The sequence below is a fragment of the Rhineura floridana genome, chromosome 2, assembly GCF_030035675.1.
Source record: "Rhineura floridana isolate rRhiFlo1 chromosome 2, rRhiFlo1.hap2, whole genome shotgun sequence".
NCBI lineage: Eukaryota > Metazoa > Chordata > Lepidosauria > Squamata > Rhineuridae > Rhineura > Rhineura floridana.
This window is the reverse complement of record NC_084481.1, coordinates 161,303,043-161,330,608: the sequence shown is the minus strand read 5'-3', so window position 1 is coordinate 161,330,608 and position 27,566 is coordinate 161,303,043. Positions and strand designations below refer to the sequence as shown.

The 27,566-nt window shown below is 39.5% G+C and overlaps 1 protein-coding gene across 6 annotated transcripts; it reads left to right on the top strand.

Annotated features, from left to right (window-relative positions):
• Positions 1 to 1,766: 1,766 nt before the first annotated feature.
• LOC133377300 (serine/arginine-rich splicing factor 5-like) lies at positions 1,767 to 25,677 on the top strand. Of its 6 annotated transcripts, XM_061611119.1 has the most exons (10): positions 1,795 to 1,904; positions 2,244 to 2,299; positions 2,917 to 3,053; positions 7,934 to 8,004; positions 8,892 to 8,984; positions 11,828 to 11,900; positions 18,005 to 18,078; positions 18,709 to 18,819; positions 24,093 to 24,343; positions 24,568 to 25,677. In XM_061611119.1, exons 3-9 carry the CDS (start codon positions 2,928 to 2,930, stop codon positions 24,340 to 24,342), a joined length of 798 nt encoding a protein of 265 aa, XP_061467103.1. In that variant the 5' UTR covers positions 1,795 to 1,904; positions 2,244 to 2,299; positions 2,917 to 2,927; the 3' UTR covers position 24,343; positions 24,568 to 25,677. The 6 variants fall into 6 exon arrangements, with proteins under 6 accessions (XP_061467104.1, XP_061467103.1, XP_061467106.1 ...); XM_061611120.1 differs by having other exon boundaries at positions 1,767 to 1,846; positions 24,093 to 25,677; XM_061611122.1 differs by having other exon boundaries at positions 24,096 to 25,677.
• The last annotated feature ends 1,889 nt before the right edge of the window (positions 25,678 to 27,566 follow it).

Below are 27,566 nucleotides of genomic sequence, written 5' to 3'. Positions count from 1 at the left end.
AACTAAACAATGGTCCACAAACTGGAAGCGTTCAATATACATCCCAATTTCAAAGAAAGGAGATCCTAGGGAATGCAGTAATTATCAATCTATAGTTTTAATATCCCATGCAAGTAAAGTAGTGCTCAAGATTCTACAACAAAGGCTCTTACCATATATGGAGCGAGAAATGCCAGATGTCCAAGCTGGAGTTAGAAAGGGAAGAGACACCAGAGATCATATTGCAAACATACGTTGAATAATGGAACGGACCAAGGAATTTCAGAAGAAAATCACCCTGTGCTTTATAGATTACAGCAAAGCCTTTGACTGTGTAGATCATGAAAAACTATGGAATGGCTTTTTAAAAATTGGGGGTGCCATAGCATCTGATTGTCCTGATGCGCAACCTATACACTGGACAAGAGGCTACTGTAAGAACAGAATATGGAGAAACCAATTGGTTCCCCATCGGAAAGGGTGTGAGAGGGGTGTATTTTATCACCCTATTTGTTTAATCTATACACAGGACATATCATACGGAAAGCGGGATTGAACCAAGACAAAGGAGGTGTGAAAATTGGAGGAAGAAATATCAATAATTTAAGATATGTAGACGATACCATACTACTAGCAGAAACCAGTAATGATTTGAAACGAATGCTGTTGAAAGTTAAAGAGGAAAGCACAAAAGCAGGACTACAGCTGAACGTCAAGTAATGACAACAGAAGAGTTATGTAAATTTAAAGTTGACAACGAGGACATTGAAGTTGTCAAGGATTATCAATACCTTGGCACAGTCATTAACCAAAATGGAGAGAATAGTCAAGAAATCAAAAGAAGGCTAGGACTGGAGAGGGCAGCTATGAGAGAACTAGAAAAGGTCCTCAAATGCAAAGATGTATCACTGAACACTAAAGTCAGGATCGTTCAGACCATGGTATTCCCAATCTCTATGTATGGATGTGAAAGTTGGACAGTGAAAAAAGCGGATAAGAGAAAAATCAACTCATTTGAAATGTGGTGTTGGAGGAGAGCTTTGCGGATACCATGGACCACGAAAAGGACAAATAATTAGGTGTTAGAACAAATAAAACCAGAACTGTCACTAGAAGCTAAAATGATGAAACTGAGATTATCATACTTTGGACACATAATGAGAAGACATGATTCACTAGAAGAGACAATAATGCTGGGAAAAACAGAAGGGGGTAGGAAAAGAGGAAGACCAAACAAGAGATGGATTGATTCCATAAAGGAAGCGACAGACCTGAATTTACAAGATCTGAACAGGGTGGTTCATGACAGATGCTATTGCAGGTCACTGATTGATTCATAGGGTCGCCATAAATTGTAATCGACTTAAAGGCACATAACAAGCACAATTTATTTTAGTGCTTGAAATCACTTAATAGGAGTGAAGGATGGTAACCCTATCTTAAATACACAAGGAGAGACCAATAGTTATTTTGGATGAATTAATCTGGAATAAAAGCATGTTTTGTTTGTATCCCGCCATCTGTGACGTTATAAAACTTCACGCAAATAACATTTTACAGAACCAGAAGGTTGCTGTATAACGCCCTCCCTCTTCCTCAAAATGACAACACAGCCCAACCTGTCCTTCTACCAACCCCCGCTCTCCACGCGGCTCTTCTAAAAGGCAACCGCCTACAACTCCCAAGGGACGAAGTCGGTCCTCTATTCGCTTCTTGTAAGGTGTTTAAAGCGCGGTCTGTAGTACATTGCTTTCTGGGAGTTGTAGTTCGTAAGCCGGTTGGAGAGAAAGGGTTGCGCAGGCGTAGCCGGCTTTGCTGCCGCTCCTCCTAAGGGAAGTAGCGCCGCCATTTTCTCTGGCGGACTAAAGTGAGTGTCGCGGCCGTGCGTGGGGGTAAACGAGTTTAGTTAAGCTCTAACGTTGCCGGTGAGTGTCTGTTTCTTTTCGGTAGAGGGGCCGACCCACAGTAAGAGGGGGTGGAAAGGTGAGGTGGCCGTAGCATCAGCGATAAGAGAGAATAGGCTTTGTTTATCCGTCGTGGTAGAAGGAGCGAGGCCAGGCTGCGAGGCCGAAGCGCAGCCTTGGGTAGGCCATGCGTAGTATTCTTTCCTTGTATACGGTGGTGGATTGAAGGCTTCGCTTCTCTTTGCCCAACGCCTCCTCGTTTTCGACTCTATATATCTCGAGCTTTTGCCGTTAACATTCTCGTTCTTCCCTTTTCTTCCTCCTGTCTCCCATCCCCAAACCGCTTTTTCTTTCCTCCAGATCAGGCCTCGCAAGCACATCTCAACAGTCAAACTTCATTCTGTTCCGTTCGAAAGGTAATTGTTGGAAAGGGAGCTAAAACCGCAGGGTTTTTTAAAACTCTCATTAAATTTCCTTTAATCCTCCCTGGAAATTTATATTTTACTTTGCATATACATCTAGGTTTTTTTTTCTGTTTTCTGCAAGCTTGGGAGATGTATGGTGGTAAGGAGGCTTCACTCTGCGCCTGATTCTAGGCCATCGTGAATAGTAGACTTGTTATGTACTAAGGTGTTCTCTGAAACTAAGCCAGCTCCTCTTGGTGGTGGAGTGTGCCAGCCTTTGAGTTACACAAGAATTCAGTGCAACTTGAAAGATTTCCATACTCCCACACGAATGGGAGTTAGTGCAAAGCAAGAGATCTGCTTAATTATTTATTTCTATGCAGTTGATGCTTGACCGCTCTTGAGAATTCGCAGGGTACATTCATGATAAATCTAGGCTCTTTTAAGTTGTTTACAGCTATATTGGTATGTGAATCCTTATATAGCAAACTAAAGGATATAGTATTGTCAGGAATACGTGTTTTAAATACTGCCCTCAGTTGTCTAATCTGCCTAACATGTCTGGGACTCAATTATGGCATTGATATGATACATTTTTAATGAGAACTACTAAAATTCATTTTTTGCAGCTTAAACTAAAATGAGTGGCTGTCGGGTCTTCGTTGGACGTCTAAGTCCACATGCTCGGGAGCGAGATGTGGAGAAATTTTTCAAGGGATATGGCCGTATACGTGAAATCAATCTGAAAAATGGCTTTGGTTTTGTGGTAGGTACATGTATGTTTATAAAAAAAAAATCTCCCAATCTGGAAGGTTGTAGGCAGGTATCAGTACATTATAACATAGAAACAGTTGGAAATCTGGTTTGGTAAAACATCAGAAATGTTAAACTCCCATCCTCTCTTTAACCTTTTAGATCTTTCTGTAAAGGGCTCTTAATTTGTGCAAACTTCCTCTTTGAAATGGCTCATATGGTAAAATGGAAGACTGCTTTTTAGGTAAGAATGAAATAAATCAGTTTTGCAATTAACTGTAGCGGTAGGTTGTGTACAACGTGATTCTCTCACCTGAGCCTCCCCCTCCAACCCATCATTTCTCTCTGCTCCTAGAACAAAGGCAGCTGTTACCACAGTCTCTTTCCTCCCCCAAACTCTGAAAATTTTTGAAAGAGCCAGGAAGGGCAGCTACCATTACTGCTGTATATATATTTTCCTTCTGTGTAGCTCTAACGGCTTCAGTATTTATTCTCTCCCTTCGATTTAAGGCAAATACTCAGTATGGTTGGTTAAAATTAGAAGTTTTAAGTGTGAGAAGGAGAGGAAAAAACTAGAACTGTGACAGCTTCCATAATAGAGGTGAGGTTTGTGTGGCTTGCATATTTTTGTATTAGAATCCGTATGTTCTGGATGTTAAATGTACAAAGCAAGAGAGCATACTCTTAACATAAATTGTTTATTTCTTAATGTTAAGTGATTCTGAGTTTGCAAGAATCCTAGCAAACAACAACCATTAGGTGATGCTCCAGCGTATGACAGTCTGTTTTCTGTACATCTCTGATCCTGAATCGTGTTATGAAAACTGATCATGGGAGAGAAAAACCCCAGCTGTTTTGCTTAGCTTGGAAGCACAACAGGGTTGGTAGGACTCGTGTCCTCTTCCTGACCCTGCCTTACCAGCAAGAAGAGAGGAACACAGAAAGAAAAGCAGCAGCCATCTGTTCTGTATTTGCCCATCCAAACAAACTCACTGGGGTCATGTGGACTTTCATTTCCTTCTAAGAAGCTAGCCAACCTGCCCCTCTGCATTTGTCCATCTGGGATAAAGGGTGCTTGGATTCTTGGTCCCTCTCTCTAAGCTAGGCAGAAAGGAAAGGAAAATCAACCCAGCTAGTGCATATCTTCCTAGACAGAGCCCTGCTGATGATAAAGCTCTATTTTGGAGGTAGCATATGTGACCACCCAGGAGGAGACAGGCAATCCAGTATGCAGCCTGTGCTCACACCTGTTTCTCCCATGCAGGAGGGGAGAGAAGTAGCCCCTTATGCCAACTTGCAGGATTACAGGTAAACTGAGCAGAGATCTAACTCTTTCCCCTTTCTGCAAGGGAGAAAGTGAAAGCCTGCAGATGGTGTCTTCAGAAGTGATGGAGACTGAGCACATAGACTACATTTGCACATCATAATAAGCAAGGATCACTGGATTATAATGATGTACTGTGAATGAGTACTGTCCTGGTATATGCAGCCTAATGGGTCCCATATCAGACCTCCCCTGACATGAAGAGGGAAGCTGCAATTGCTGTGACTTCCAAACCTGGGATCCTGATTTGTTGCTCCCAAACAAGCCAGGATCACTTGCCAGCCTTAACCCGTGGCTTCTTGCTGGTTTGTGAATCCCGACTTGTTTGGGAATAACAAACCAAGATTCCTGGTTTGGATGTCACAGCAAGCCAAGCTTAATTGCAATTTTATGGTTTGTTTCTCCCACTCACACCAGGGGAGAAACAATGGGGCTGCATGCACCACCACACTGCTTGCTTACCATGCATCATAAGCCAACATCCCTGACATAGTTATCTTGCTTGGAGGCAATCTTTACTTGTGAGTGGTATGTTTTTCTTTGACTTGCACCATTTTCATTACTGTACATTTGCCCATATTTTCCAATGAATACAACTGTAAAGCACAACATTACACAAAGAGAGACTTAATGCTTTTTTTAACCTGTTGAGTTGAAAGTTCTTTTCTCAATTAACATCCAGAAAATTGCATGCCATTATACAAAATGCACACTTTCCCCAAGCTTGCAGAGTGACTTTTGCCACAAGTTAGTGAGATGGAAAGCTTATGCTATAAAATATCAGCTGTTTTTGTAGTCCCAGGCCACTATGTTATGCAGTAGCATGTAGTGTGGAGCTGTTTTGATCTGAAGACAGATGGGAATATATAATTAAGCCACTTCTGGGGAGAAACTGCTCATTTTATATGGTTTGAGTGCATGCTGCTTGACATTGTCCACTTGTGTTGGGAGTCCTTATTTGTGATAGCACATCCCCCCATCTGTGTTTGCCAGATTTCCTATGTAGTGTACTTGCATTGTACAGTGGCATGAGAGGCAACCCTAGAGGTGGAACTTTTGCAGCCTCTGCCTCTTTTCTGGTGGTGGTGGTCTGCTCTTTTGTATATTTTATTGCTTCATTTAAAATATTTCTACCCTGCCCTTCATTTAAAACTTGCTTTAAAACTACAGAGCAGCCACATCCTTCTAATATAGACTGGCTGAGCGACTGTTCTACAAATGCCTAAGCAAATATGTTTTAAGAGTGCAATAGTTAAATAGAGATGGTTTAAGTTGGTGCTGAAATGAGACAGAATCAGCAGTAACCATACCTCAGTGCGGAGGACATTCTGTAAACAGGATGTTGCAACTGGCAAGGACATTTACCATATTGCCACAGTATAGATATCTCCTCCTAGTGGAACCCCAGGATGCCCCCCCCAAATCTTAAAGCATGTACAGACTGACATGGGAAGTGATGACACTTCTTCAGGTAACTAGGTCTCAAGTTGTAGCTTATGACTCTTTCGCAGTTTTCACTTACAAGTGTACCACCACTTTATACTGTCAAGCAGCAGCTGCTTTTTTATTATTTATTTATTTTATTAATTAAATTTCTATACTGCCCCATAGCCGAAGCTCTCTGGGCAGTTCACAACACATAAACATCTGAAGTACAAGTAAAAAAGCCATATATAATACAAGTTAAAAATGAATTAATTAAACAAAAAATATAAACAGTTGCAGTTGCCAGGAACTATTTCCCTTACATTAACATTAAAAAAAATAGTTTTTGAAAACCGCAATGTTTTAGGCATAAAGACAGTTTCACATATTTTTTCTAAAGAGATTAGATCCAGTAGTTCAGAACAGTATAGAAAATGATGCAATTAAACTATGTAATGCTAATTAGTTTCAGAAGTGTTTTGTTGAAATAGTTGAGCGTCCTTGAAGTGTAAATATATCATTTGTTTTCTCGTTTACACTTTAGACTCTTTAGCCACTACATGATTCGTCCCTAGTTATAATGTTCAGAATAAAAAATGGAAAATTGATAAGATTTTGAGTCTCACATATGTATCCTGTGACAAAGTACATGTTTTTGATTAAGGTTAAGTATTTTGGAGTTGACCTAAAAATCCATAGACCTCCATATACATTGTACTACGACTGTTCGTGGTACCTGATATTGTCTCCAATTTTTACCCACAAAATCCTGCACATAGTTAAAATGATCAATATTATTGATCAATATTTAGATGCCTTTTCAAATATTCTAGTTAGATTATCACAGGATTCAATTAAAATTCATAACCTCTCTGATAAATGATAGAATACATTCCCAATATTGTTGTGAATACAGCAGGGCCCCACTTTTCGGCATTCTGCTAAAATGGCTCCAGCGGGGCGATCAGCTGTAGCGCGGGGAGCTTCAGGGGCTGAGCACTGTCAGCTGGAGCGCGCTACAGCTGATCGCTGTCAGCTGGAGCGTGGCGGCTGGAGCTCATGATCAGCTGGAGCATAGGGAGCTCCAGCCACCGCGCTTCAGCTGACAGCAATCAGCTATAGTGCGTGATCAGCAGGCTTTGGGCTGTGTCCCACTTTCTGGCTCTTTTCACTTTTCGGCGGGGGTCTGGAACGTAACCTGCCGTGTGAGTGGGGCCCTACTGTATCCACAGCCACACATGACAGTGTCCTTCTAGCACTTGTGCACCTCCCAGGCAAACCATTTAGGGTTCCATATATCATTGGAAATCTTACAGTTGTATAGTACCATCTATGCTTAGTATCTCTTGTAAAAACTCTCCTTTGAAACCCATACCCAAAGAGTGTCTAAAAGATTTTGTCACATATGTAAAATCACTGTATTTTAGAAACCTTGTTAATCAACCGTCATGTAGCACTTTAAAAGACTAATGCATGTACAATCTGAATCTTTTATGTCCATATCCATTGAGTTGTTCGAAACGTTGGATAAAAGACCTTTTACCTTCAAAAATGACTCTGTTTCAAAAGATGGTAAACATCTATTGCTATTATAGTACTTTGGATAAAACTTTGAATAAAACTTTGAATTTCTAAATATGGGGAAAAGGAACACATTGGCCGCTTTGAGTTAGTTCTGTAAATGAAAGAATGCGAGCATTTTCTATGAATTAAAATTAATAAATTTATAGAACTTGCTTTTGAGCTGTATACCAACAGTAATCTGCTCTCTGAAACCTGGTACTATATGTGAAGAAATTTCTGGAGCCAAGTGCTATCTGCTCGTCCTAACTACTCAATATTTTATCTCTTATTATACTGGTAACATAAGAGGTCCCTATTTTTATTTAAGGCCATCTGGACAATGGTGTCAACTCCAGTTTGTTCTATAACCCAAGGTGCTGTGATGGTGCTTTACAATGCAAGAACACATTCTCATTAGATATTGCTGCAGCACACAGTTTAATTATCTGTATGGATAATCTGAACTGCTTTTCATCATAGATCTATATAAAGAAGATGGAAAAAGGAATTGGAAAAAGTCCCTAGTAGATTTCAGTCTTAAAGATTTAACTGCCCAACTCATTCATTCTTTTCCTTCTTAGGAATTCGAGGATCACAGAGATGCAGATGATGCTGTTTATGAACTGAATGGTAAAGAACTGTGTAATGAAAGGTAAACTTTAATTGCAAATAAAGTAATTGCAGAGCAGCTACAGAGTGCAAATTGTGATCTAACTTTGGTAATTCCCCAGCAAGAAGGGAACTTGGTTAGCAGTGGTGCAGATATAACTCTTTGCTTTGAAGTCTAGGGCAAAATTCTCATGGCATAGAGAAATATGTTTCTGTAGCAAGCTCCTTACATGGAAGTCATGGTTGCAGGGAGCTAGTGTTATATCCGCTTCAAGTAAATTGACTGCTCTACTAAGTTTGATTTTTAAATCTAGTGTGCTGCTTTTGAGTGCAGAAGGCTGGTAGTAGATCATGATGCATTATTACAACCTTTTCAACTATTTTCTTTGAAAGTGAAGAACAGAAAGCTGGGTACTTGCAGTTCACAGAAGAGACCTCACCCGAAATAGGCCCTCCTTTCCTTTCAGCAGGTCCATTAACCATCCGCTTATTCCTAAAATTGACTCCTCCTATTGATCAGAGCATTTTAATTTGTGTAGTGTTGTGTTATTGGGGCTATTCAGGCTACATACACACTTTACTGAGACTCACAATGATTATGGGAGGGAGAGTTGGTTGGTGGTAAGCACGAGTGCTGATTGGGCTTTCTAGCTGGCCTCTCAACATTCAAACTAATACATAAAATTATAAAAGAAATAAGATTAATTTCACCTATTCAGACATTTTAAATTGTGTACATCAGATGAATGTGTGAGGAGGTTAAGGTTTCTTAGGGATGAGAGATCTTGGTTACACTGCTCTGAGTAGGCAAGTATTTGCTTCTGTTTTCAAATACCTCATACTAACTACATTTAAAATGCTTATTTCCATTGTATGTAAAGATTGATGTGCTAAAGAAGCTGTGTCTATTTTTTTCATTTAATGTTAAAGGGTTACAATTGAACATGCCAGAGCCCGAAGAGGGGGTAGAGGCAGATATCCGCAACGGTTCAATTATTACCAATCCTATGGGGGTGGATCTAGGTAAGAAGTCTGTTCTTCTTACTACAAAGTCACTTGTTAAGCACTTTATTATTAGAATATATGTCTGAACATTCTATATGCACCCAGTATTCTACACATTTCACCTTTTTAGGCAGATGCTTAACATTCTGAGGTGTTCTTATGGCCGACAACCTGTTATTTTTTTCAGTGAAAGCTGCTCTTAAAATACTTGGAAGAAACAAATCACCAAGAATAGATGGCATACCAATTGAGTTACTACAAGCTACTGAGAGGGAATCTGTCCAAATTTTGACAATTTTTTTTAACAAATATGGAAAAGAAAATAGTGGCCCACAGATTTGAAGCTTTCAATATACATCCCAATTCCAAAGAAAGGGGATCCCAGGGAATGCAGTAGTTACTGAACTATTGCCTTAATATCCCATTGAGGGCAGCTATGAGAGAATTAGAAAAGTTCCTCAAATGCAAAGATGTATCACTGAACACTAAAGTCAGGATCATTCAGACCATGGTATTCCATATGGATGTGAAAGTTGGACAGTGGAAAAAAGCGGATAAGAGAAAAATCAGCTTATTTGAAATGAGATGTTGGAGGAGAGTTTTGTGGATACCATGGACCGCAAAAAAGACAAATAATTGGGTGTTAGAACAAATTAAACCAGAACTACCACTAGAAGCTAAAATGATGAAACTGAGGTTATCATACTTTGGACACATAATGAGAAGACATGATTCACTAGAAAAGACAATAATGCTTTGGGAAAACGGAAGGGAGTAGAAAAAGAGGAAGACCAAACAAGAGATGGATTGATTCCATAAAGGAAGTCACAAACCTGAACTTATAAGATCTGAACAGGGTGGTTTACTACAGATGCTACTGGAAGTCACTGATTCATAGGGTCGCCATAAGTCGTAATCCACTTGAAGGCACATAACACACAAACCTCATGCTTGCATAATTGCAAGGAATCTTGTGCTAGCAATCTCTTAGCTGGAATTCAGTAACTTCAGTTATCATCTTTAAGACTAAGAAGGAGAGGTTTGTGTCAGTGAAGTTATTAAGGCACATGAGGTCAGCACCCTACTGAAGCTAACTAGGGTCAGGTCTGGTCAGTGCCTGGATGGGAGACTGCCTGGGAATCATATATAAGCTGCCTTGGGTTTCTATCATGAAAAGAAAGGCAGAGTATAAATGAAATATATAAATAAATACTATAAGTGGCTTAAGTTATTTATGGTTAGCACTAGATACATTCTTTATGCCCATTAATATAATTAGGACGCATAAGTAGCATTATATCTCATGCCAGTAGCCAAATTTTGTCACAGTTTGGTTTCATAAAGGTTAAACTTCAGCCTGTAGAACTTTGGTCCTGTACAAGCCTTACTAAATGGAATGGGCTTAATGAACTATTCCCTAATGGATCAACATTTTAAAAGCTTGGGGAATTATAGATGAGAACTATTGTTATATAGGAACTCAATGTTAGTTATGCCCAAAGTTTATTAGAGCATTCAACCAAACAAATTTGAAGTCTGCATAGAATGCTGTGTAAGACCAATATTTGTTTGAAATCTACAGTCATAGAATGTTTATCAGTGGTACAGATTTGATAGTATATTACTTTTTAAAGTAATTTCTTTAAAGTGTTTCTTGCACACAAAACTGTAACAATTTCCATGTATACTACAAGCTGCTGTTGAAATCTGTATGTGAAATTGTTTAGACACTTGCATTAATTATATAAAATTTTGCTTTGAAAAAAGTTAGCATTTTTTGCATTTCATTCAGAGGCAGCCTTCTTGTCATCCTTATTAAAAAGGAACTAAACACATTGGGAACTTGTATATTCAAGTATGCTGTTTAGATTCTTTTTTTCTTTAATGCAGTGATGTTGCTGCAATAAGATTGATCCAAGGTGACCTAAAAGTGAACTTTACTAAAGTAGGATATGTGACTGATGTTCATGGGCATCTTGCGTGGCAGTTAGGTTCATAACATCAGGCACATGGTGCCAGGCAAGAAGAGATTACTATTTACAGTAGTGAAAAGTGGGACCTGGTTTGCCAGTTGGGGAATTCTGGAACTTCTGTTTAAATGCTCTAAAGATCTGAATATTCTGAAAATATGGGGCACATAGAGGTGTGCAAATGAAATCCCTCTGCTTCGGTTTCCAAAAGGCACATGTGTTAGTTGTATTTTATATGATATGAAAGAACCACCATTTGGAGGGGATTTGAGTAGCTAGCCTGAACCAAACTAATGTACAGTACTCTAGTTGTTCATACTAGTGCTTTATCATTTGGGGGTTTGATGCCAGTAAGCCAGATCTTCTATTAATACAAAATTGGCTAGATAGTCCATCAGCTTATGTTAGTGCTTCAGCTCACTACAGCTTATTGAAATGCCACAGTACTGTTCAGTAAGCATGCACTCCCTTCACAGCCTCATCTTCCTAGGGCTGATTGATACATATAGTTCCACAGTTGACGTGTGTCCACTGACTGTATGAACTCCATTGAAAAATGTCATGTTAGGTGGTAGCTTGATCTATGAACGCTCTGTGCTGGCTGTGGCACACATGGAGGTCACAACTGATCAACACACCTGTGTGAACTGCTCCATAGTCCTTCAGCATGTGTTGTGTCATTTTTGTGTATTTTCCAATTGTCTTTCCTAATATGAACAGCAGTCAACTGCCTGCTAGCCTTGCCCCTATTTAAATGAGAGCAGTTAGATTTCTAAAACCTTTTTCTGATTTACTGAGCAGTGTCAGCAATCTGTCACAGCACAATGCATTTAATTTTCTGCATGAGGTATAAATGAATAAATAACGGGAAAACGTGTGTTTCTCTTATAGCCAGTATGGTCCGCCTCTTCGTACTGAACACAGGCTTATAGTTGAAAATCTTTCTTCACGCGTTAGCTGGCAGGTGAGTTGGACTTGACCTTAAATAATTCTTTCTACTCAAAAACAATTTTTCCCCCTGAATGAGACACCATAAAATTTAAGTTTATAGCTAAAGTAAGTCAGAATATTTTTATTAAAATCAAGGCTTAAAGTTCTTTGATTTGCATACCAAAAATAAGCATTTAAGCATCCTGTTTATATTTTTAAAACTGAAGAATTGATTAGTGTTTCTTGGACAACTATAATCCTCATCTAATAAGAATTGTAAAAATCCATTTTAAAACATAATCTTCATAATTAAAAGGCAGGTCTCACTCAGTGGTAAGATCTGCAGTTTGTATCTGGCTTCAATAGAATGAACAGAACGGTCACAGAGTTAACACTGTGTGTGTTCATAATGTGGAAATTTTGTGTATTACCTAATTTTGAAAAAGGTTTGTGACTTACACTGCATAGCTTATATGCATTTTAAATAACATCCAAAATATGCATATCTTCAGGTTTAAGTATTTGCACTGAAACGATTTGATTTCCTTGCAAAGACATAGTTTTGTGCTTTTCCTTAACTGTAAGAGATAAATGAGTAATGTACACATGAACATTTCATGCCATACATTTGTTTGCCTTTAAGGTTCCCACAGGACCCTTGTTCTCTTAGAACAGCAGTTTCATGTGCAGGTTCAAAATAGTTAGGCTGATATCAGGTAAATGAGTCCTCAGTTGCAATATTTCAGGCTCCTGAGAGCGATTTCTGGCATCATATTTTCTATGCAAGCGTAGATATGCTTGGGTAAGGAGAAACCTCTGTACACCCTTGTGTGTGAAGATTACACACATATTTTACCAAGAACATAATTGGAAAAAGTTACCATCATGTGCTAGGTGGCCCTTGGTCTGGCAGGCTTGCTGTATCTTATAACCCCTGTTAGATGAGTAACATATCGTTTATCTGAAGTTCATTTTGCTCCTACTCTTCAGCAGGGTAGCAGGCCTTCAAATATACCAGCTTCTGTGATTGTTAGCAAGTCAATATTCAGTTGTTTCATATGCCTTTCATTTTAAATATTTTGGCTGGAAACAAAAAGATTTCATTGAGATTTCATTGAGTCAGTAAAGTAACGTTAAATGTAGGATTTATTTATATTAGGTTTAAGAAGCTGGCATATTGTCAACCTAGCTTGAAGCTGATTATGAAGTTATGATAGCCTTTGTTTTTAACAATACCTTTGTATAGCACTTTTTACAGAGGAGGAATCTGCAAACTTAGCTTTACTTTTGATCTTTGGCTTGTAGTATGGACTCAGAACATGCTAACATATTAGCCCTGCTGCTGAATATTTTATCTATTAACTTATGGGTGTAATGGTTTCATTCACAGTGAAGACTTAAACCTTTTTTTAACTGATTCTGTATATGTAGCATCTTACTTCTGCAACTCTAGCCTTTCAGCTAGTTGCTATATGCTTTAAATGAGGACCAATTATTACCTTAATCTTAATCAACAATACTGTCATTGGTGCATGATTTGTCCTTTTCGCCAACCTCATTTTTGTCTTCTAATCCATGTAAATTACAAAATGGAAAATGCCTTGCTTTTTAACAGTGCTATAAACATCTGCTCTTCAAACAGAGCTGTCCTTGGCACCTGAAGGGAGGAAGAAACAGGGTAGGAACAGGTTGGGAGTAATTGCACAGTTCAGGAACAGGTTGGGAGTTATTGCACAGTTCAGGAACAAGAGAGCTGTCAAAAGAATAATTGCAGCAGCCTATTTAGCATATTGCAGAGTAATTTTAGCTGGATGTAAAGAGACTGGACCTGTTATTATGAAGACAAGAAACCTGAAGCAAGTCAGCCTTTGTTAGCTGATGTATGGAATTGTGAGAAGGATGATGAGCTTATTGTAGAACAAGAAGTTCAGATAGATGATAAACAGAAGCTTGGCAAATATATCTGGGTTCCTCTTTGTGAGAAAATATGTAATTCAACAATTGAGCCTGCTTTAGAACAAAATACATATATTGAATTTAGAAATGCTAGTGTAATTTAACAGGATTCGATTTGCTGCCTTTCCAATAAGTTGCTCAAAGCAGCCTACAGCCCAGTAAAAATTTTGAAAGGAAAGGGTGCCAGTTTTTCAGCCACTTAAATTTTCTCCCTTTTGTTATCTGTACCAAACTTCTCCTATAGTTCAGCATCTGTCTTGGCATTTTTGAAAACTCATAGTATTAAATTGCTGCGGGGAAAGCAATGCCTATGTCTAGTAATGCCCATTATTATTTAAGTGCTTAACATTGAATTAAGTGTTGTAGAAAGAACAGAATGGGCATGTCCTTGCCAAAATAACTTATGATCTAATAGATATGACACAGGAAGAAAAAACTGAAAAGAGAGAGAGAGAGAGGGAGGGAGAACCACACTTGGGCCCGGATATGTAGTGTTCATTTTACAAATGGCTAAGTGGAATGGCCATTAATAAAAGTCTCCTGGGAATGAGAAGTCCGGTGACTGTTCTTTTTAAGAACTGCTCGGTTGGATCTAGAGACCATCAAGTCCAGCAACTGTCTTCCAACAGCAGCCTGCCACATGCTCTTCTTGTACCTTTCTGAGAGGCACCAGCTCCTTTTATTCCCACCATCAGAAGTATGCTACTTCTTAACGTGGAGGTTCCATCTAGCTACTGTGGATATTCTTCCATTAGCTTGGTCCCAGTCAAGTTGGTGGAGGGAACTTAGCCCTTTCTCCCTCCCCTTTTAGCAACTGCCATATGTAGTGGCCAGTGGTTATACTTCATTTCTATTATTTAATTTATATCCCGCCCTTCCTCCCAGCAGGAGCCCAGGGTGGCAGATACTTGCATGTCACTCTTCTGACACCTGATCTGAGACCTGTGTTCCACAAAATGTCCCAGCACACTTTCTGGAGTGACACTAGAGAAGGCACCTCTTCCTGTTTCCTTCTCTACAGGCATTTTTTAAAATTTAAGGAAAACACATAATCAGAAGCAGCCAATGGGAAAACTCACTTGTTCATTTGAGAATAACGTTTGTGTGTTTTGGCGGACTATATCTAAATCAACTACACTGATGCCTGATTTACTGTATAATAATGGTATGGCACTGTCACTTCACCCATATGGCAGCACTGCAGTAGCTACTTGGAGGCTGCTGTGCATGAAAAGCTGCTTGTATAAAGTTGTTTGCATGGAAAGTTTTCACTGGGGCATTTAAAACCTTGCCTGGCTCTGCGGAGTTGAATTTAAAAACAGCCAGAACTGTTGAGTAAGCTACTTCACACAGCAGCTTGCTGAGTAGAGCAACCTCGGTGCAGTTTTATTTTAAGCATCTGTGCAGTACTTGAATGAACAAATCAGGCTTTGGAGCAAATTAAGGAGAGTACACAGGGCATGCTTCTGTTTTGAACAACACAAAAGTAGTTACCTTTTTCTTGAGGGTTTTAAATCAAAATATTTTCTGTTCAAATCTGTTTTGCTGCCATGATACAAACTACTAGCTGGTTTATGGGAAAGTACTATATGCTTTTGGAATAGGTGAGATTACCACTTGTATGAGAAACACTAAATTATTGCAGGCATTAGTTTATCTCAGAGGTTACTCTGCTTACAGAGACATCATGCTTCATGACTAACCTGAGGAGATCCTGGCAAATGTTGCAAGCAGAAGCAAAACGTTTTTGCCATACTGCATCCATGACCAATTGCTTTGTCTTCACTAACTAGTGCATCATACATGCCTGGCTTCAGCATTTCCATAAGCTTTGAAATAGAAGGAGGTTTAACAGGAAACACAGTTTTCTATAATGCATCCTTTCCCTTCTGACTGAGCTTACATAACAGATCCAAGGGTGCAATATGTGAAAAGCTAATCATTGTCAATCATTTTGCAATCAGTTTACCTTAGTGGGAATTTGAAAAACTATAAAATTAATCTGCTAGCTTGATATGAATAGCAGTTGCCTTCAAGGAAGTGCCTGCCCTGTGTCCATTCACTCATCCTTTAAAATTAGACAGGAGAGTGGCAAACAATGTATAGCTGGAGGAGTAGCAGCACAGACAAGGCTGAAGTTAAGCTCACACACTTTCTGGATTGTGCCCTTATGTTCAAAACTTACTAACTCGCATCTCATGTACCTGGCATGCAGCTAAGCAAGCTTTAAGGTGAGAGTGCATATATCTGTCTTCCAAATCCCAGCACATTCTGGTGTTTAAAAATGTCACAATCTCCTAATCATTGATTATGACTTTTAATCTAGAATCCCAGTGTCCTCTAATAGTGCATACTTGTTACTGCTGATTTCCCCTACCCTTTGCAAGTTCTCGAAATGTCTAAGGCAGGAAAGCTAGTCAACTTGGCTTTCTATGTACAGGTGTTGCTATACTTCAGTTTTCTAAGGTTCTTTTGACTTAAGTTTTAGAGAAAAGACTAAGTTCTAAAGAAAAATATTTTAAGCTGTGAACTTCTGTACAGACACATTTTCCTTCTTGATGTTTATAGCGCGAATTTAACATTTAACTGAAGTAATTTTATGATAGACAGGAAGTTAAATTTGTTATATTCTTAAATCTAGATATATATACACCTTTGTAGGCTCATTCATCTATACATCAAAGCTAAGCAAATTGCATAAGGCTTGATGAAAACAATTTTTGGATTTGTTTACTGTGGATATAATCAATTTGAAGTATTGTGAACATTTTGTGTATATGTTGTGAACTTTGTATTGGGGAGGGAGTTCAGTCCTGCAGATGCTGAGTACTCTGATCTTGACTGTGCAAAACTCATGTGCTCGTTGTTTAAGTGTGATTAGAAACTTACCTCCACTAGGTCTTGTTACACATTAGAGGATGCGCATGCATGAATGTCATGCAGAATTTGGGCTGGAGTGCTCAGTATGTTGTAGAATTGAACCCTGCCATGAAATGTCTGCTGTTAAACTTGTTTCATGTTAGGATGAAAGCTCAGGTTTTCAGACTGTTTGATTCACATGCTAGCTTGTAAAACTGAACTTTATTAAACACTAAATTAATTGAGGCATCCTGTAATCTGTATCTCAGTTTAGGCTTTTTGTTTGTATTTTTTTTCACAAATATATATCTAACCAAGTTCATTTTGAACCTCTTTTAACAGCCTTGCTTTGGGTTAGCCCTCGTTTCTCTTGTGTGGAGGAGAAAGAACCCAAGAGGTTGGGGTTCCTAGTGGCTGAATTTCTAGGGCTTGGCCTGTTCTGAGTTTTCCCTTTGGTACCCATGACACACCTATCTTGGCGATGTAGATCTTGGTTGGCCCACAGCTCGATTGGCTAGCACAGGTCAACCTCAGGTTCTAGAGCCGCTTCCGGAGACTGTGTCCAGTGCTTTCAGGGTCTCTGGTACATCTCCCTGAAGCACATTGCTATGATCCATTCCTCTGTCCCTCCCATGTAAGGGAGTTCCTCTTGGTCTGCTAGGCAATTATTGGACAAGCGACTCTTTGCTTAAGGTACCTGCTTATATCATCTGACCACTTGTGGTATGTTGTGGTAAGTAGCCTGTGGCTATAAAATGTCAGCTATTCTTTGGGGCACTTTGTAAAGGTTAAGAAATAATTCATAATCAACTTATTTTAAGACATCTTTATCACTTAGTTGTGTAGTGTTGCAACATAGACTCAGTCTCAATTACATTAAATGCAAGTCTCTGTTAAAATAACACTGAGGTTGTGACATGGACTGACAAAAGCCAGAAAAGTTGTGCTTCTGCCTTTTGACAGCTTGTGACAGAATCTTAGCATTAACTTAATAAAGACATTTGTGTTTAATTTGTGTAGACAAGAGGAAGAATGTTTGCAGGCAAACCTTTAATATACAAGTGGACTGAGACTTCAGTTATGATCAAATGCTTGCATTTAATAACACTGTATGTACCATAGTTAAAATATATGTGATAATCCTTTAAATGGTATGTGTTATATGGCCATATCTGAACGTTGTGATTAGCTTAATTTTGTTCATTATAGCAGTAATATATGGGATTTTATTATAATTGTTAGCCATAACAAGGAGACTTGTTTAACACGATTTCTTGCATTCTATGCATCATTTTCTAAGCTGAACTGTGACTTTTACTGCAGGATTTGAAAGACTTCATGAGAAAGGCTGGAGAAGTTACTTTTGTAGATGCTCACAGAAACAATCCAAATGAAGGGTAAGATTTGAACTTTGTATACAATGTAATTTAATAGCCAAGATCCAATGAGCAGTTCTAGATAAGACCTGTTGCTATATAACCTAGCCACCGTTGAAAATCTGCTCAATTTCATTTACCATGTAGCATAAAGGGCTGATATTCAAAATCAGAATTCCAAAAACTCCTTTGGTAGAACTCCTTGCATCATTCTTTGAATTCCAGCTATTGGGTAATGTTGTCACCCAAGCTTTTGCTTCCAAATACCATGATAAGGATGTAAATGCTGTTGAAGAGGGGATCAGTAAAAGAAAAGGAAGCTCTCTACTCAAGTGCATCTCTTTTTCCAGACTGGTTGCCTGGGCAACCATGTCAAACTTTATTTGACTAGAAATAAGAGTAATCGTGTGGTAGTTCTAGGGAAGCTATGAGAAGCATGTTCTTTAAAAGCCTGGAATTTAGGGTTTGGGAATTGACCCCAATATGTATTGTAACATTGTTAACTTTAACATAGGCATCAGAGGAGGACAGGATGATTGTTCTTCAGTAATCCAAGTAGAAAAACAAGTTATTGATAATGTTTGATAGTATAATAAATGCAAAATATTTATTTCACCAACTTAAATGGCATTTTTGCTAATGGCTGTACAGTGTGGTGGAGTTTGCATCATCTAGTGACATGAAGAGTGCATTGGACAAGTTGGATGGCAGTGAGTTGAATGGACGCAGAATTAAACTAATTGAAGATCGCAAAAGGCGCAGGTATGTTGCCATGCAAGAACATCTGAGGGACTAGGCAGGAAACATCACTTGGGGGCAGAAGCAACACCTTTTGGATGTTGGGGAAATGTTGTAGCCCAAAATCTTCTAATCAAAGTATACTTCTGGCTAAGTATTAGACAGTCTACATCTACTTTTCTAAACAGGATATTCAAAACTGGGTTTGACAAGTTGCCTGGATTTTGTAGCCAGTGATACTTTCCTAGTAGCCAGTTGTGAAGTCCAATCCTTATATTTTTCTGATGTTGTGATTTTAAGTTGGTTTTAATTGTTTTTAATGATACATTTTAAACTGTTGTAAACCCACCCTGGGGCCTTAGTGTGAAGGGGAGTTGCTGCTGTTATTATATACTCTACATCTGGCATATATTCATGCCAATGGAATATTTAGGGGAGAGGAGAATGCATATGAGGTTGCAAGTAGTGACAAAAAGGCACTGTAGCCACACTTGGCATAAATGAACGATTTCTAAAGTTTATAGCTTCATCATAATATAGGCAGTTCATCGTTTCTCCTTGTAAATCCCATTCAGCAGCTTTCATAAACCAAAAAGCAATTAGATTATTTTCCATGCAGTTTTCTCCACCTCTTTCACTATAGTGTATTTAGTTATGGCAGGTGGTGGTTAAAGCATGATCTATTTAAAACATGTCTACTTGGAAGCAAATCCCACAGAGTTTAGTGGCACTTGCTCCAAGGTAACTGAATGTGATTGAATAAAGCTATCAAGTTGGTGCATCATGAGTCCATTCAACAGCTTCCTTGATGCTGCTTGCTCCCATGTCCACAGAGGGTGGGGAAGGCCAAGAGTTTGCATCATATACAGAGTCTTGAGAGACAGCTGCTAATCAAAATAAGCATACTTGGCTGCATGAGAAATTGGGCTCTTTGCATCAACCCAGATAGTGTTCACATAACCCCTCCAAAATCATGAGTACAGTGAAGGGGAGAGGATTTAATTTCTTTTGTTATTGTATTGTGTGTTATCAGCCTTAAGACAGCCACCTTGAGAAAGCTTCAACTCTTACAGTCTGCATATAAATATTTTAAATTAGAAATATTACACTTTGTCATCAGTGTTTGAAGGCAGCTATTCAAAGGGCAAACAACTCAGCAGTCAACTGCTCAAGAAAACTCTTGTTGCTGTGTTGTGTGGCTTCCTATGAAGGCATGTTACCCACTCACTTTGCTTTTGTGTTCTCTGTCTAGCAGAGGATTCACAGTTTGTGGTCTATGAGCTTCATTCTGGTGGTCTGTCGTGTCTGTGTTAAATACTCATTGATTTTTAATTGTATTTTTGTTTTTTATGTCTTGTATTATATTGTCTTACAATTTGAATGCCGTGGAATGCAAATTGTAGTACAATAAAATACAATACAAGAAATAAAAAAGCAATAAAATTATTTATTAAATGTACGTCCCACCTTTCCTCTCAGAAGGACCAGCAGCACACAAGCTATAAAACACTAAAAACATCTACAAACAACTTTTTAAAAAGCATCTTTAAAAAATCTTTTTTAAAAGCATCTTAAAAAATCTTGAACAAAACATCTTAAACATCTTTTTAAAAAATCTTTTAAAACATCTTCAAAACAATTCCAACACAAATGCAGACTGGGATACAGTCTCTACTTAAAAGGCTTGGGGAAAGATGATACAAAATTTGGGGGCACAGCTAATACCGTGGAAGACAGAAACAAAATTCAAAGGGACCTCGATAGGCTGGAGCATTGGGCTGAAAACAACAGAATGAAATTCAACAGGGATAAATGCAAAATTCTACACTTAGGAAAAAGAAACCAAATGCACAGTTATGAGATGGGGGGGATACTTGGCTCAGCGATACGACATGTGAGAAGGGTCTTGGAATTGTCATTGATCACAAGCTGAACATGAGTCAACAGTGCAATGTGGCTGCAAAAAAGGCAAATGCTATACAGTAGGGCGCCACTCATACGGCAGGTTAGGTTCCAGACCCCTGCCGAAAAGTGGATCAGCTGTAGCGTGCAGGGGGTCTGGAACCTAACCCACTGATCATGCCAGAGGACAAGAAGATCTTCCCCTCCTCCGGCATGATCATCTTGAGTGTGGGAGTCTGATGGCGCCCGAAGAGGAGATCAGCTGTAGCACTCTACAGCTGATCTTTCCCTCCTCCGGCACGATCAGCTGGAGCACAGGGAGCTCCAGCCCCCCCCCCTCCAGCTGATCACCCTGCTGGTGCCGTATTAGCAGAATGCCAAAAAGCAAGGTGCCGAGAAGCAGGGCCCTACTGTATTAGGCTGCATTAACAGAAGTGTAGCTTCCAAATTGTGCAAAGTATTAGTTCCCCTCTATTCAGCACTGGTTAGGCCTCATCTTGAGTACTGCATCCAGTTCCGGTCTCCGCACTTCAAGAAGGATGCAGACAAACTGGAACGGGTTCAGAGGAGGGCAACAAGGATGATTGGGGGACTGGAAACAAAGCCCTATGAGGAGAGATTGAAAGAACTGGGCGTGTTTAACCTGGAGAAGAGAAGACTGAGGGGATATATGATAGCACTCTTCAAGTACATGAAAGGTTGTCACACAGAGGGGGGCCAGGATCTCTTCTCGATCATCCCAAAGTGCAGGACACAGAATAATGGGCTCAAATTGCAGGAAGCCAGATTTCAACTGAACATCAGGAAAAACTTCCTAACTGTTAGAGCCATATGACAATGGAACCAATTGCCTAGAGAGGTAGTGGACAGCCATCTGTCGGGAATGCTTTGATTTGGATTCCTGCATTGAACAGGGGGTTGGACATGATGGCCTTATAGGCCCCTTCCAACTCTACTATTGTATGATTCTATGAAAGAGGAAGGTCTTCAGTAGGCCCCTAAAAGACAATAGACTATGCCTGTTGAATATTTAAGGGGAGTGAATTCCAAAGACTAGGTTAGGTGCCACAACACTAAAGGTTCGCTTCCTGTGTTGTGCGGAACGAACCTCCTGATGAAATGATACCTGCAGGAGGTCCTCGCCCTGATTAGAATGGGTCAAGATAATCTGTTTAATCCAAGAGTACTTGCAATTGCTGCACCACAACCCTCTCAATCACCTTCCCTAAAAAGGGGCTATTTGTGACCAGGCAGTAGTTGACACAAACCAGTGGGTCCAGGGTGGGCTTTTTCAGGAGTGGTTGGATCACCGCCCCTTTCAAGACGCCTGGAACCACTCCCTCCCGCAATGATGCATTGACCACACCCTGGATCCACTCAGTCAGACCCCTTCGATAAGCCAAGAAGGGCAAGGGTCGAGAGGACACGTTGCTGGCCACATCATTGCAAGCACCTTGTCTGCGTCATCGGGCTGCATCAATGGAAACCGTTCCCAAGAAGTTGCAGCAGATGTTGCACTAAATAAATGTGGATGGGGTGTCAAATTTGCTTTGGGGCAAGCAACTTTACTTTCAAAATGCCTTGCAGATAGTTCACAGTGGGCTTCCGAAGGGTCTAAAACTCCCATTTCCTGCAGTAGATATTAACTACATTTTAATGTTTTTAAAATACAATTAAAAATCATACAGTGTCTAGCACAGCGCGTTACAATTGCTACAACATGCAGAAAAGTCATTAAGTGGTCTGCAGAGACAATGAACAGTTTTCAAGTGGTTCATGGAAAAGAATTTTGGGAACCACTGCTCTAGCATATACATCTGGGATAGATTTGGGGGGAGATTAGGGCTCTTAAGTATCAAGCATATCCATCAATCTTGGAAGGAACCCTCCCTTCAAGTTTTATCAGTTGTGAATCTGCTGATTTGCTGAAAGTGAAACCAGCATTCACAGACTGGCTGCCAGCTGCACTTTGCACCTTCCCTCTAGAGGTTCTGCTTTCCTGTGCAGTTTGCCCCCATAGCAGTGCTAACACAAGAAAGGGAATGGCAGTGTTGTGCAGAGAGTCCCCTGTCTTGGGGCCCACGTTGCTCAAGGGACAGTGGAGGACAACCAGCAACATGCACACAATGGAGTGAAAGGACTTGAACCTGCTGCTGGTTCCATCTTTTTGCCTCAGCCTAAGGAAGATAAATCATTATTCCTCTACTTCTCCGAAACTATTCATGAAGGAAAAGAGTGATTTCTGTCCCTCAGGTTGGGCTTATGTACAAGGCACGAGCAAAAGTGAAGAGGATCTTTTAGGTGGATCTGTGGAGGGAAGGCATAGGCAGTTGCTAGTGAGAGCAGGGGCAAGAAGACAAGTGGACTTACGGTTTTATGCAGTCCTGTTCAAAGCAATTTACAGAACACAGTAGTAATAGTAGTAGGTTAATTCTGTTTTGCCAGATACTGGTAGACATAATACTACTTCTATACCACAGCATTGAAAATGACTGAAGACACCTTTGTTGTTTGAGAGATTGCTATAGCATGCATTGTACATAGGAATTACGTGCATAAGTGCAGATTGCTGTAGATGGGACCAGGCTGGCTGCTTCATAAAGCAAGTCAGGTGAAAACCATTTTAGGAGTAGCTGAAGGGAAGAAAGTCAAAAATGCTGTATTGACAATAGGAGCAGCAATAGTTTACTTCAGATTTGGGTTTGGGTTTCTCTGGTGTAATAGATGTCAGGGGTTCAGACTAAGTAGCCAAGCAGCTAATGGCAGCATCCTGCATAATATTATAGAAGATCCAGATTAAAACTAATTAATGCCCTTAGTGCTGTCCGTTCAAGATTTCAGATGGCTATGAAGACAGCTAATGCACATGTAGCAGGGCTGTGGAGTGTCCTTTTCCAATTTCATTGCTCTATAAACATTCCTACAACTCCCTCCAAATGCTCAGGAGAACAAAATAGCCCCTGATATGAAGTGAAAAGCTGCAAGTCAGCAGAAGGAAGCAGGGAAGTCCTTGAATGCATGCACCAAAAGAATATGCTGGATCTGAACTGTAACTTTTGTTGTGGAATAGACCAGCAGAGAGAAAGTAGAGTACAGTTTGAGGAATCTGTATGTTTGTCTGCTTCTCTGCATCCAGCAAGCAATAAATATAATTAGGCTGAAATCAGTATCTTAATTATTAAATTTCAGAAGTCAGTTGGTAAAATTCTCTGTTTGGCTAATTTTAGAGAAGTACCACCACAGATGGCATTAAGGATTTTGAAAGGCTCCACAGTTGTGTAATGGAAATAGGCAAGACTCGATACAAACAAAACATCTGATGAATAGGAATAGTGGATATTATAGATTATCACATTGGCCTTTAAAATGTTTAATAACTATTCAATCTTTATTAGAAGCAGGTCCCGTTCACGAAGTTACTCACGATCTCGCAGCAAGTCTAGATCTGCAAGATCTTCCAAGTCGACCAGCAAGTCTCGTTCTCGAAGCCGCACACCTGAAAAGAGGGGCTCTCGAAGCCGTACACCTGAAAGGAAGGGCTCTGAGAAAAACCACCACTCTGGCCCACAGAATTCCTCTCCGTCTCCTCCCCCAGCCAAGAAGAGGTCTCGGTCTAGATCAAGCTCTGCTGAAAGCCGCAGTTAAGGTATTTTGGGAGGTGTATAAATATTTCATTTCTAAGTAAAATTTTCTACAAGCCTGAATAAGATGCAAATAGGGTGGGGCGGGATAATTCATCAGGTGAGCATAGACCTCTGAAGAGTGGATGTAAACTTGCCCTCTTAATAGAGTTAGGTAAATTGTAACCAATAATAAAAAAATTTAAATCGTCAAATTATAATTACCCACATGTACTATGTACTTCTGTAGGTGAAGCCTTACTGACTAAAGCAGCGCAGATTGGAGTTTTGTCCTTGTTGTTGAATGTGATGAACTTAAGACATGGACTGTGGTGCCACTTTTCAGAGTCCTTTGGCTGTGCTTCTTGTTTGCACATAGATTATCTTCTAGTTAGCATCAAGTAAACCACCATGGACAGTTCAGCTATTACCATGCAGTTTTGAGAAGCCCCATGTACCTTGTCAATGTACAGTTACTCTCCTGTGCACTACTAAAGGGTATCTGGATTGTGAATGAATAATTTTGTTTATTCTTAACTAGTATTTACATGAAGAGTAGCAAAGTGGGGAATGTGTTTAATATGTTATCTGGTTAAGCAGATTCTGCTGCAAATTTTTAAATGCTACTTTAGAATAAACCCTGGTCAATAAGTGCATCTTCTGCATCAAGTTCCATCTGGATAGGGTGCAAAGTTTCACAACTCACTTCATGATATAAAGAAATGATTCAGACAGAACAGAGACTTCAATACAGCAGCTTAGAATATTTAGCCTGCTGTCTTGAGGGCCTCATTTTACAGGGAAGTCCTTTAGAAATTAAAAATACACCAGTTTTACTGAAATTTCAAGTTTTTTATTTTAATATTGCAGAGAACATTGTTTCTATATGGCTGCCAGAGTGCGACACTAAATACTGCAGGTACATGTGGTATCAGAAGCAGTAAATTGTCAAATTAAATAGGGGAGGATTGTTTTCAAACTGTCAAGACAATTTCCAGTAAAGCTTTAATGTGATGTGAATTTATTAATGCTAAAGTGTAAAAGGGCATTTTCCTTAGGTTTACAAAACATGATTTTGATTTTGTTAGTAAATAGTACTCTGTTAATCTTTAACAACTTTGTGATCACTAAACTATCTGGCTTCCACATAACTTAATGAGGGAATCTGCTTGAAATATTTGTAAACTGAACCCTAAAATGTTTAAATGTATTGATGTGGTACAGTAAATACAATAAATGTTTCTCCCCTGCTTACTGCAGCTTCAGCGGCCTTCTTGTGTTGCTCATTAAAGCTAAGTTTGTAAACTTTCTTCTTTGTTAGCAACAGTTTTATTTTCAATAAAATTGATACATAATGAAACCCTAGTTTGTTGATCATTGAACAGCGCATTACAAATAGAAGAGTTGCTGGTCCCCAGTGGTTTTTTGTTTGTTTTGTTGTCATCTTGAACCAAATAATTCTGAAAGATTGGGGGGGGGGTAAGAAAAAATGTTAACTAATAAGAATCTAGTTCTAGTCCCAAGCTTAAAACACGCAATGCTCCAGGATTAACTTAAAAAATAAGGTCAATTTGTTAAATTCAATACCAGAAACACACCTTCAACCAGTATCTCAGTTCATGACAGTGATCCTAATAGTATCTATAGGCGCACTGACTTCTACATGTAACACAAGAGGTATATGAGTGCATCTGTTACAAGCACTTGCAGTGTAGGTTAACTCTTTTCATTTGTGTCATTTCCCTAATGGAAATTCATATGCACGCTGCTGATATTTAACAGAAGAGGGAAAAAATCTGTACAGTGTGGGAACCTGTTTCTTTTCTCCACTGGGCCTAAGAGCAGCTTGGGGGAGGAGGTAATCCTCTCACCAACTGCAAAGCTGATCCCACAGGGAGATGAGGTAGCTGCTCATTATGTCTTGATTCCTTTAGGGATCACTCATTCCCAGTGGGCTCATAATTCAGAAAGATGGAACATTCTAATCCTTACCACACATGTACTTCCCCCTTCGTGTGGTGAATAGGGCACGGGAAAGGCACACATATAGCTGTCCAAATCGTACAGAGCACCTACACTCATATAACTCTGCGCTCCTTTTTTTCATGTGTTCCACTCAATATGTGGCCATAAGTACGACCTAGGCCCACCACACATTTAGTATCTGCATGAAGAGGATTTTTCCGCACACCTAATCCCTGCAAGTCAGCCTGCACAAATTGCCTGTTCTATGTCATAGCCAACTGAACTGACCTTTGCAGGGGTGGAAGCTGAACAGCTGAGTCAAAAAGGGGGAACAGATGAAATTCTAGGATTTACAGATTAAAAATTAACAGATCACAGGGTCTAGACCAGGGGTGGCTTATTTGTTTAAGAAACTTATATCTTGCCTTTCAAAAATAAAATTCTTTCCAAAGTGGCTAACATGGGCCTCCCCATGTTGTTGGACTGAAACTTCCATCGGTATCAGCCAGTGTGGCCAATAAGCAGGAATGAACGGGGATGTAGGACTTCCATCTATGGGATGATGTCACTACTAATATGTTGGCAGAGAGAAGGTCTGAATCTGCAAAAGATCTCCCTCTCCAGAGAAGCATTAAAAAGGTAGATATATCTAACAGGGTGGCAAATTTTATCATGTCTCACTTCAGCCCCTTTTGCTAATTGTTTGGTCATAGTTACCCAAATGCTTTTCTAGAACCTGCTATATTGCAGAATTACAAATTAGTAGCTTTCTTCTGATCATGCAAATATAACCAGGATATTGAGCATTAACACTGTCCACATGAAAGAACATTAATTCTCTTTGAATAAATTCTCTGAATTAGACGTAATACCTGTGACCTCTGCCCACGCACAATTTCACAAAACCTCTACAATCTTTTCATTCTAATACTGTTTTGGTAATCTGTGTACGCTTTGTATTTCTCTTAAATAAAACAAACTTTTTTTTTACCTAGCATATTGATTTTAATGACTACAGCTTAATTTAAAAAAAAAAACAGCACAAAGGCTGGCTTCCCAGATTTTTTTGCACCAAGGAGAACTGCTGAACAAATTACACCACTAGAGGATGCCCTTGATCTTTTCTGGACAATCCAGAGTTTTGGCTCAGATTTAGGTACAACAATCAGAGTCGGGTTTAGACTTCAGGTATATCATGCACCTGGACCTTTAGCATCTCATATGTATGTATGTATTAAAATTGGTGAGGAGGAAAAAAAAGGATGCAAGAATCATTGTGGATTA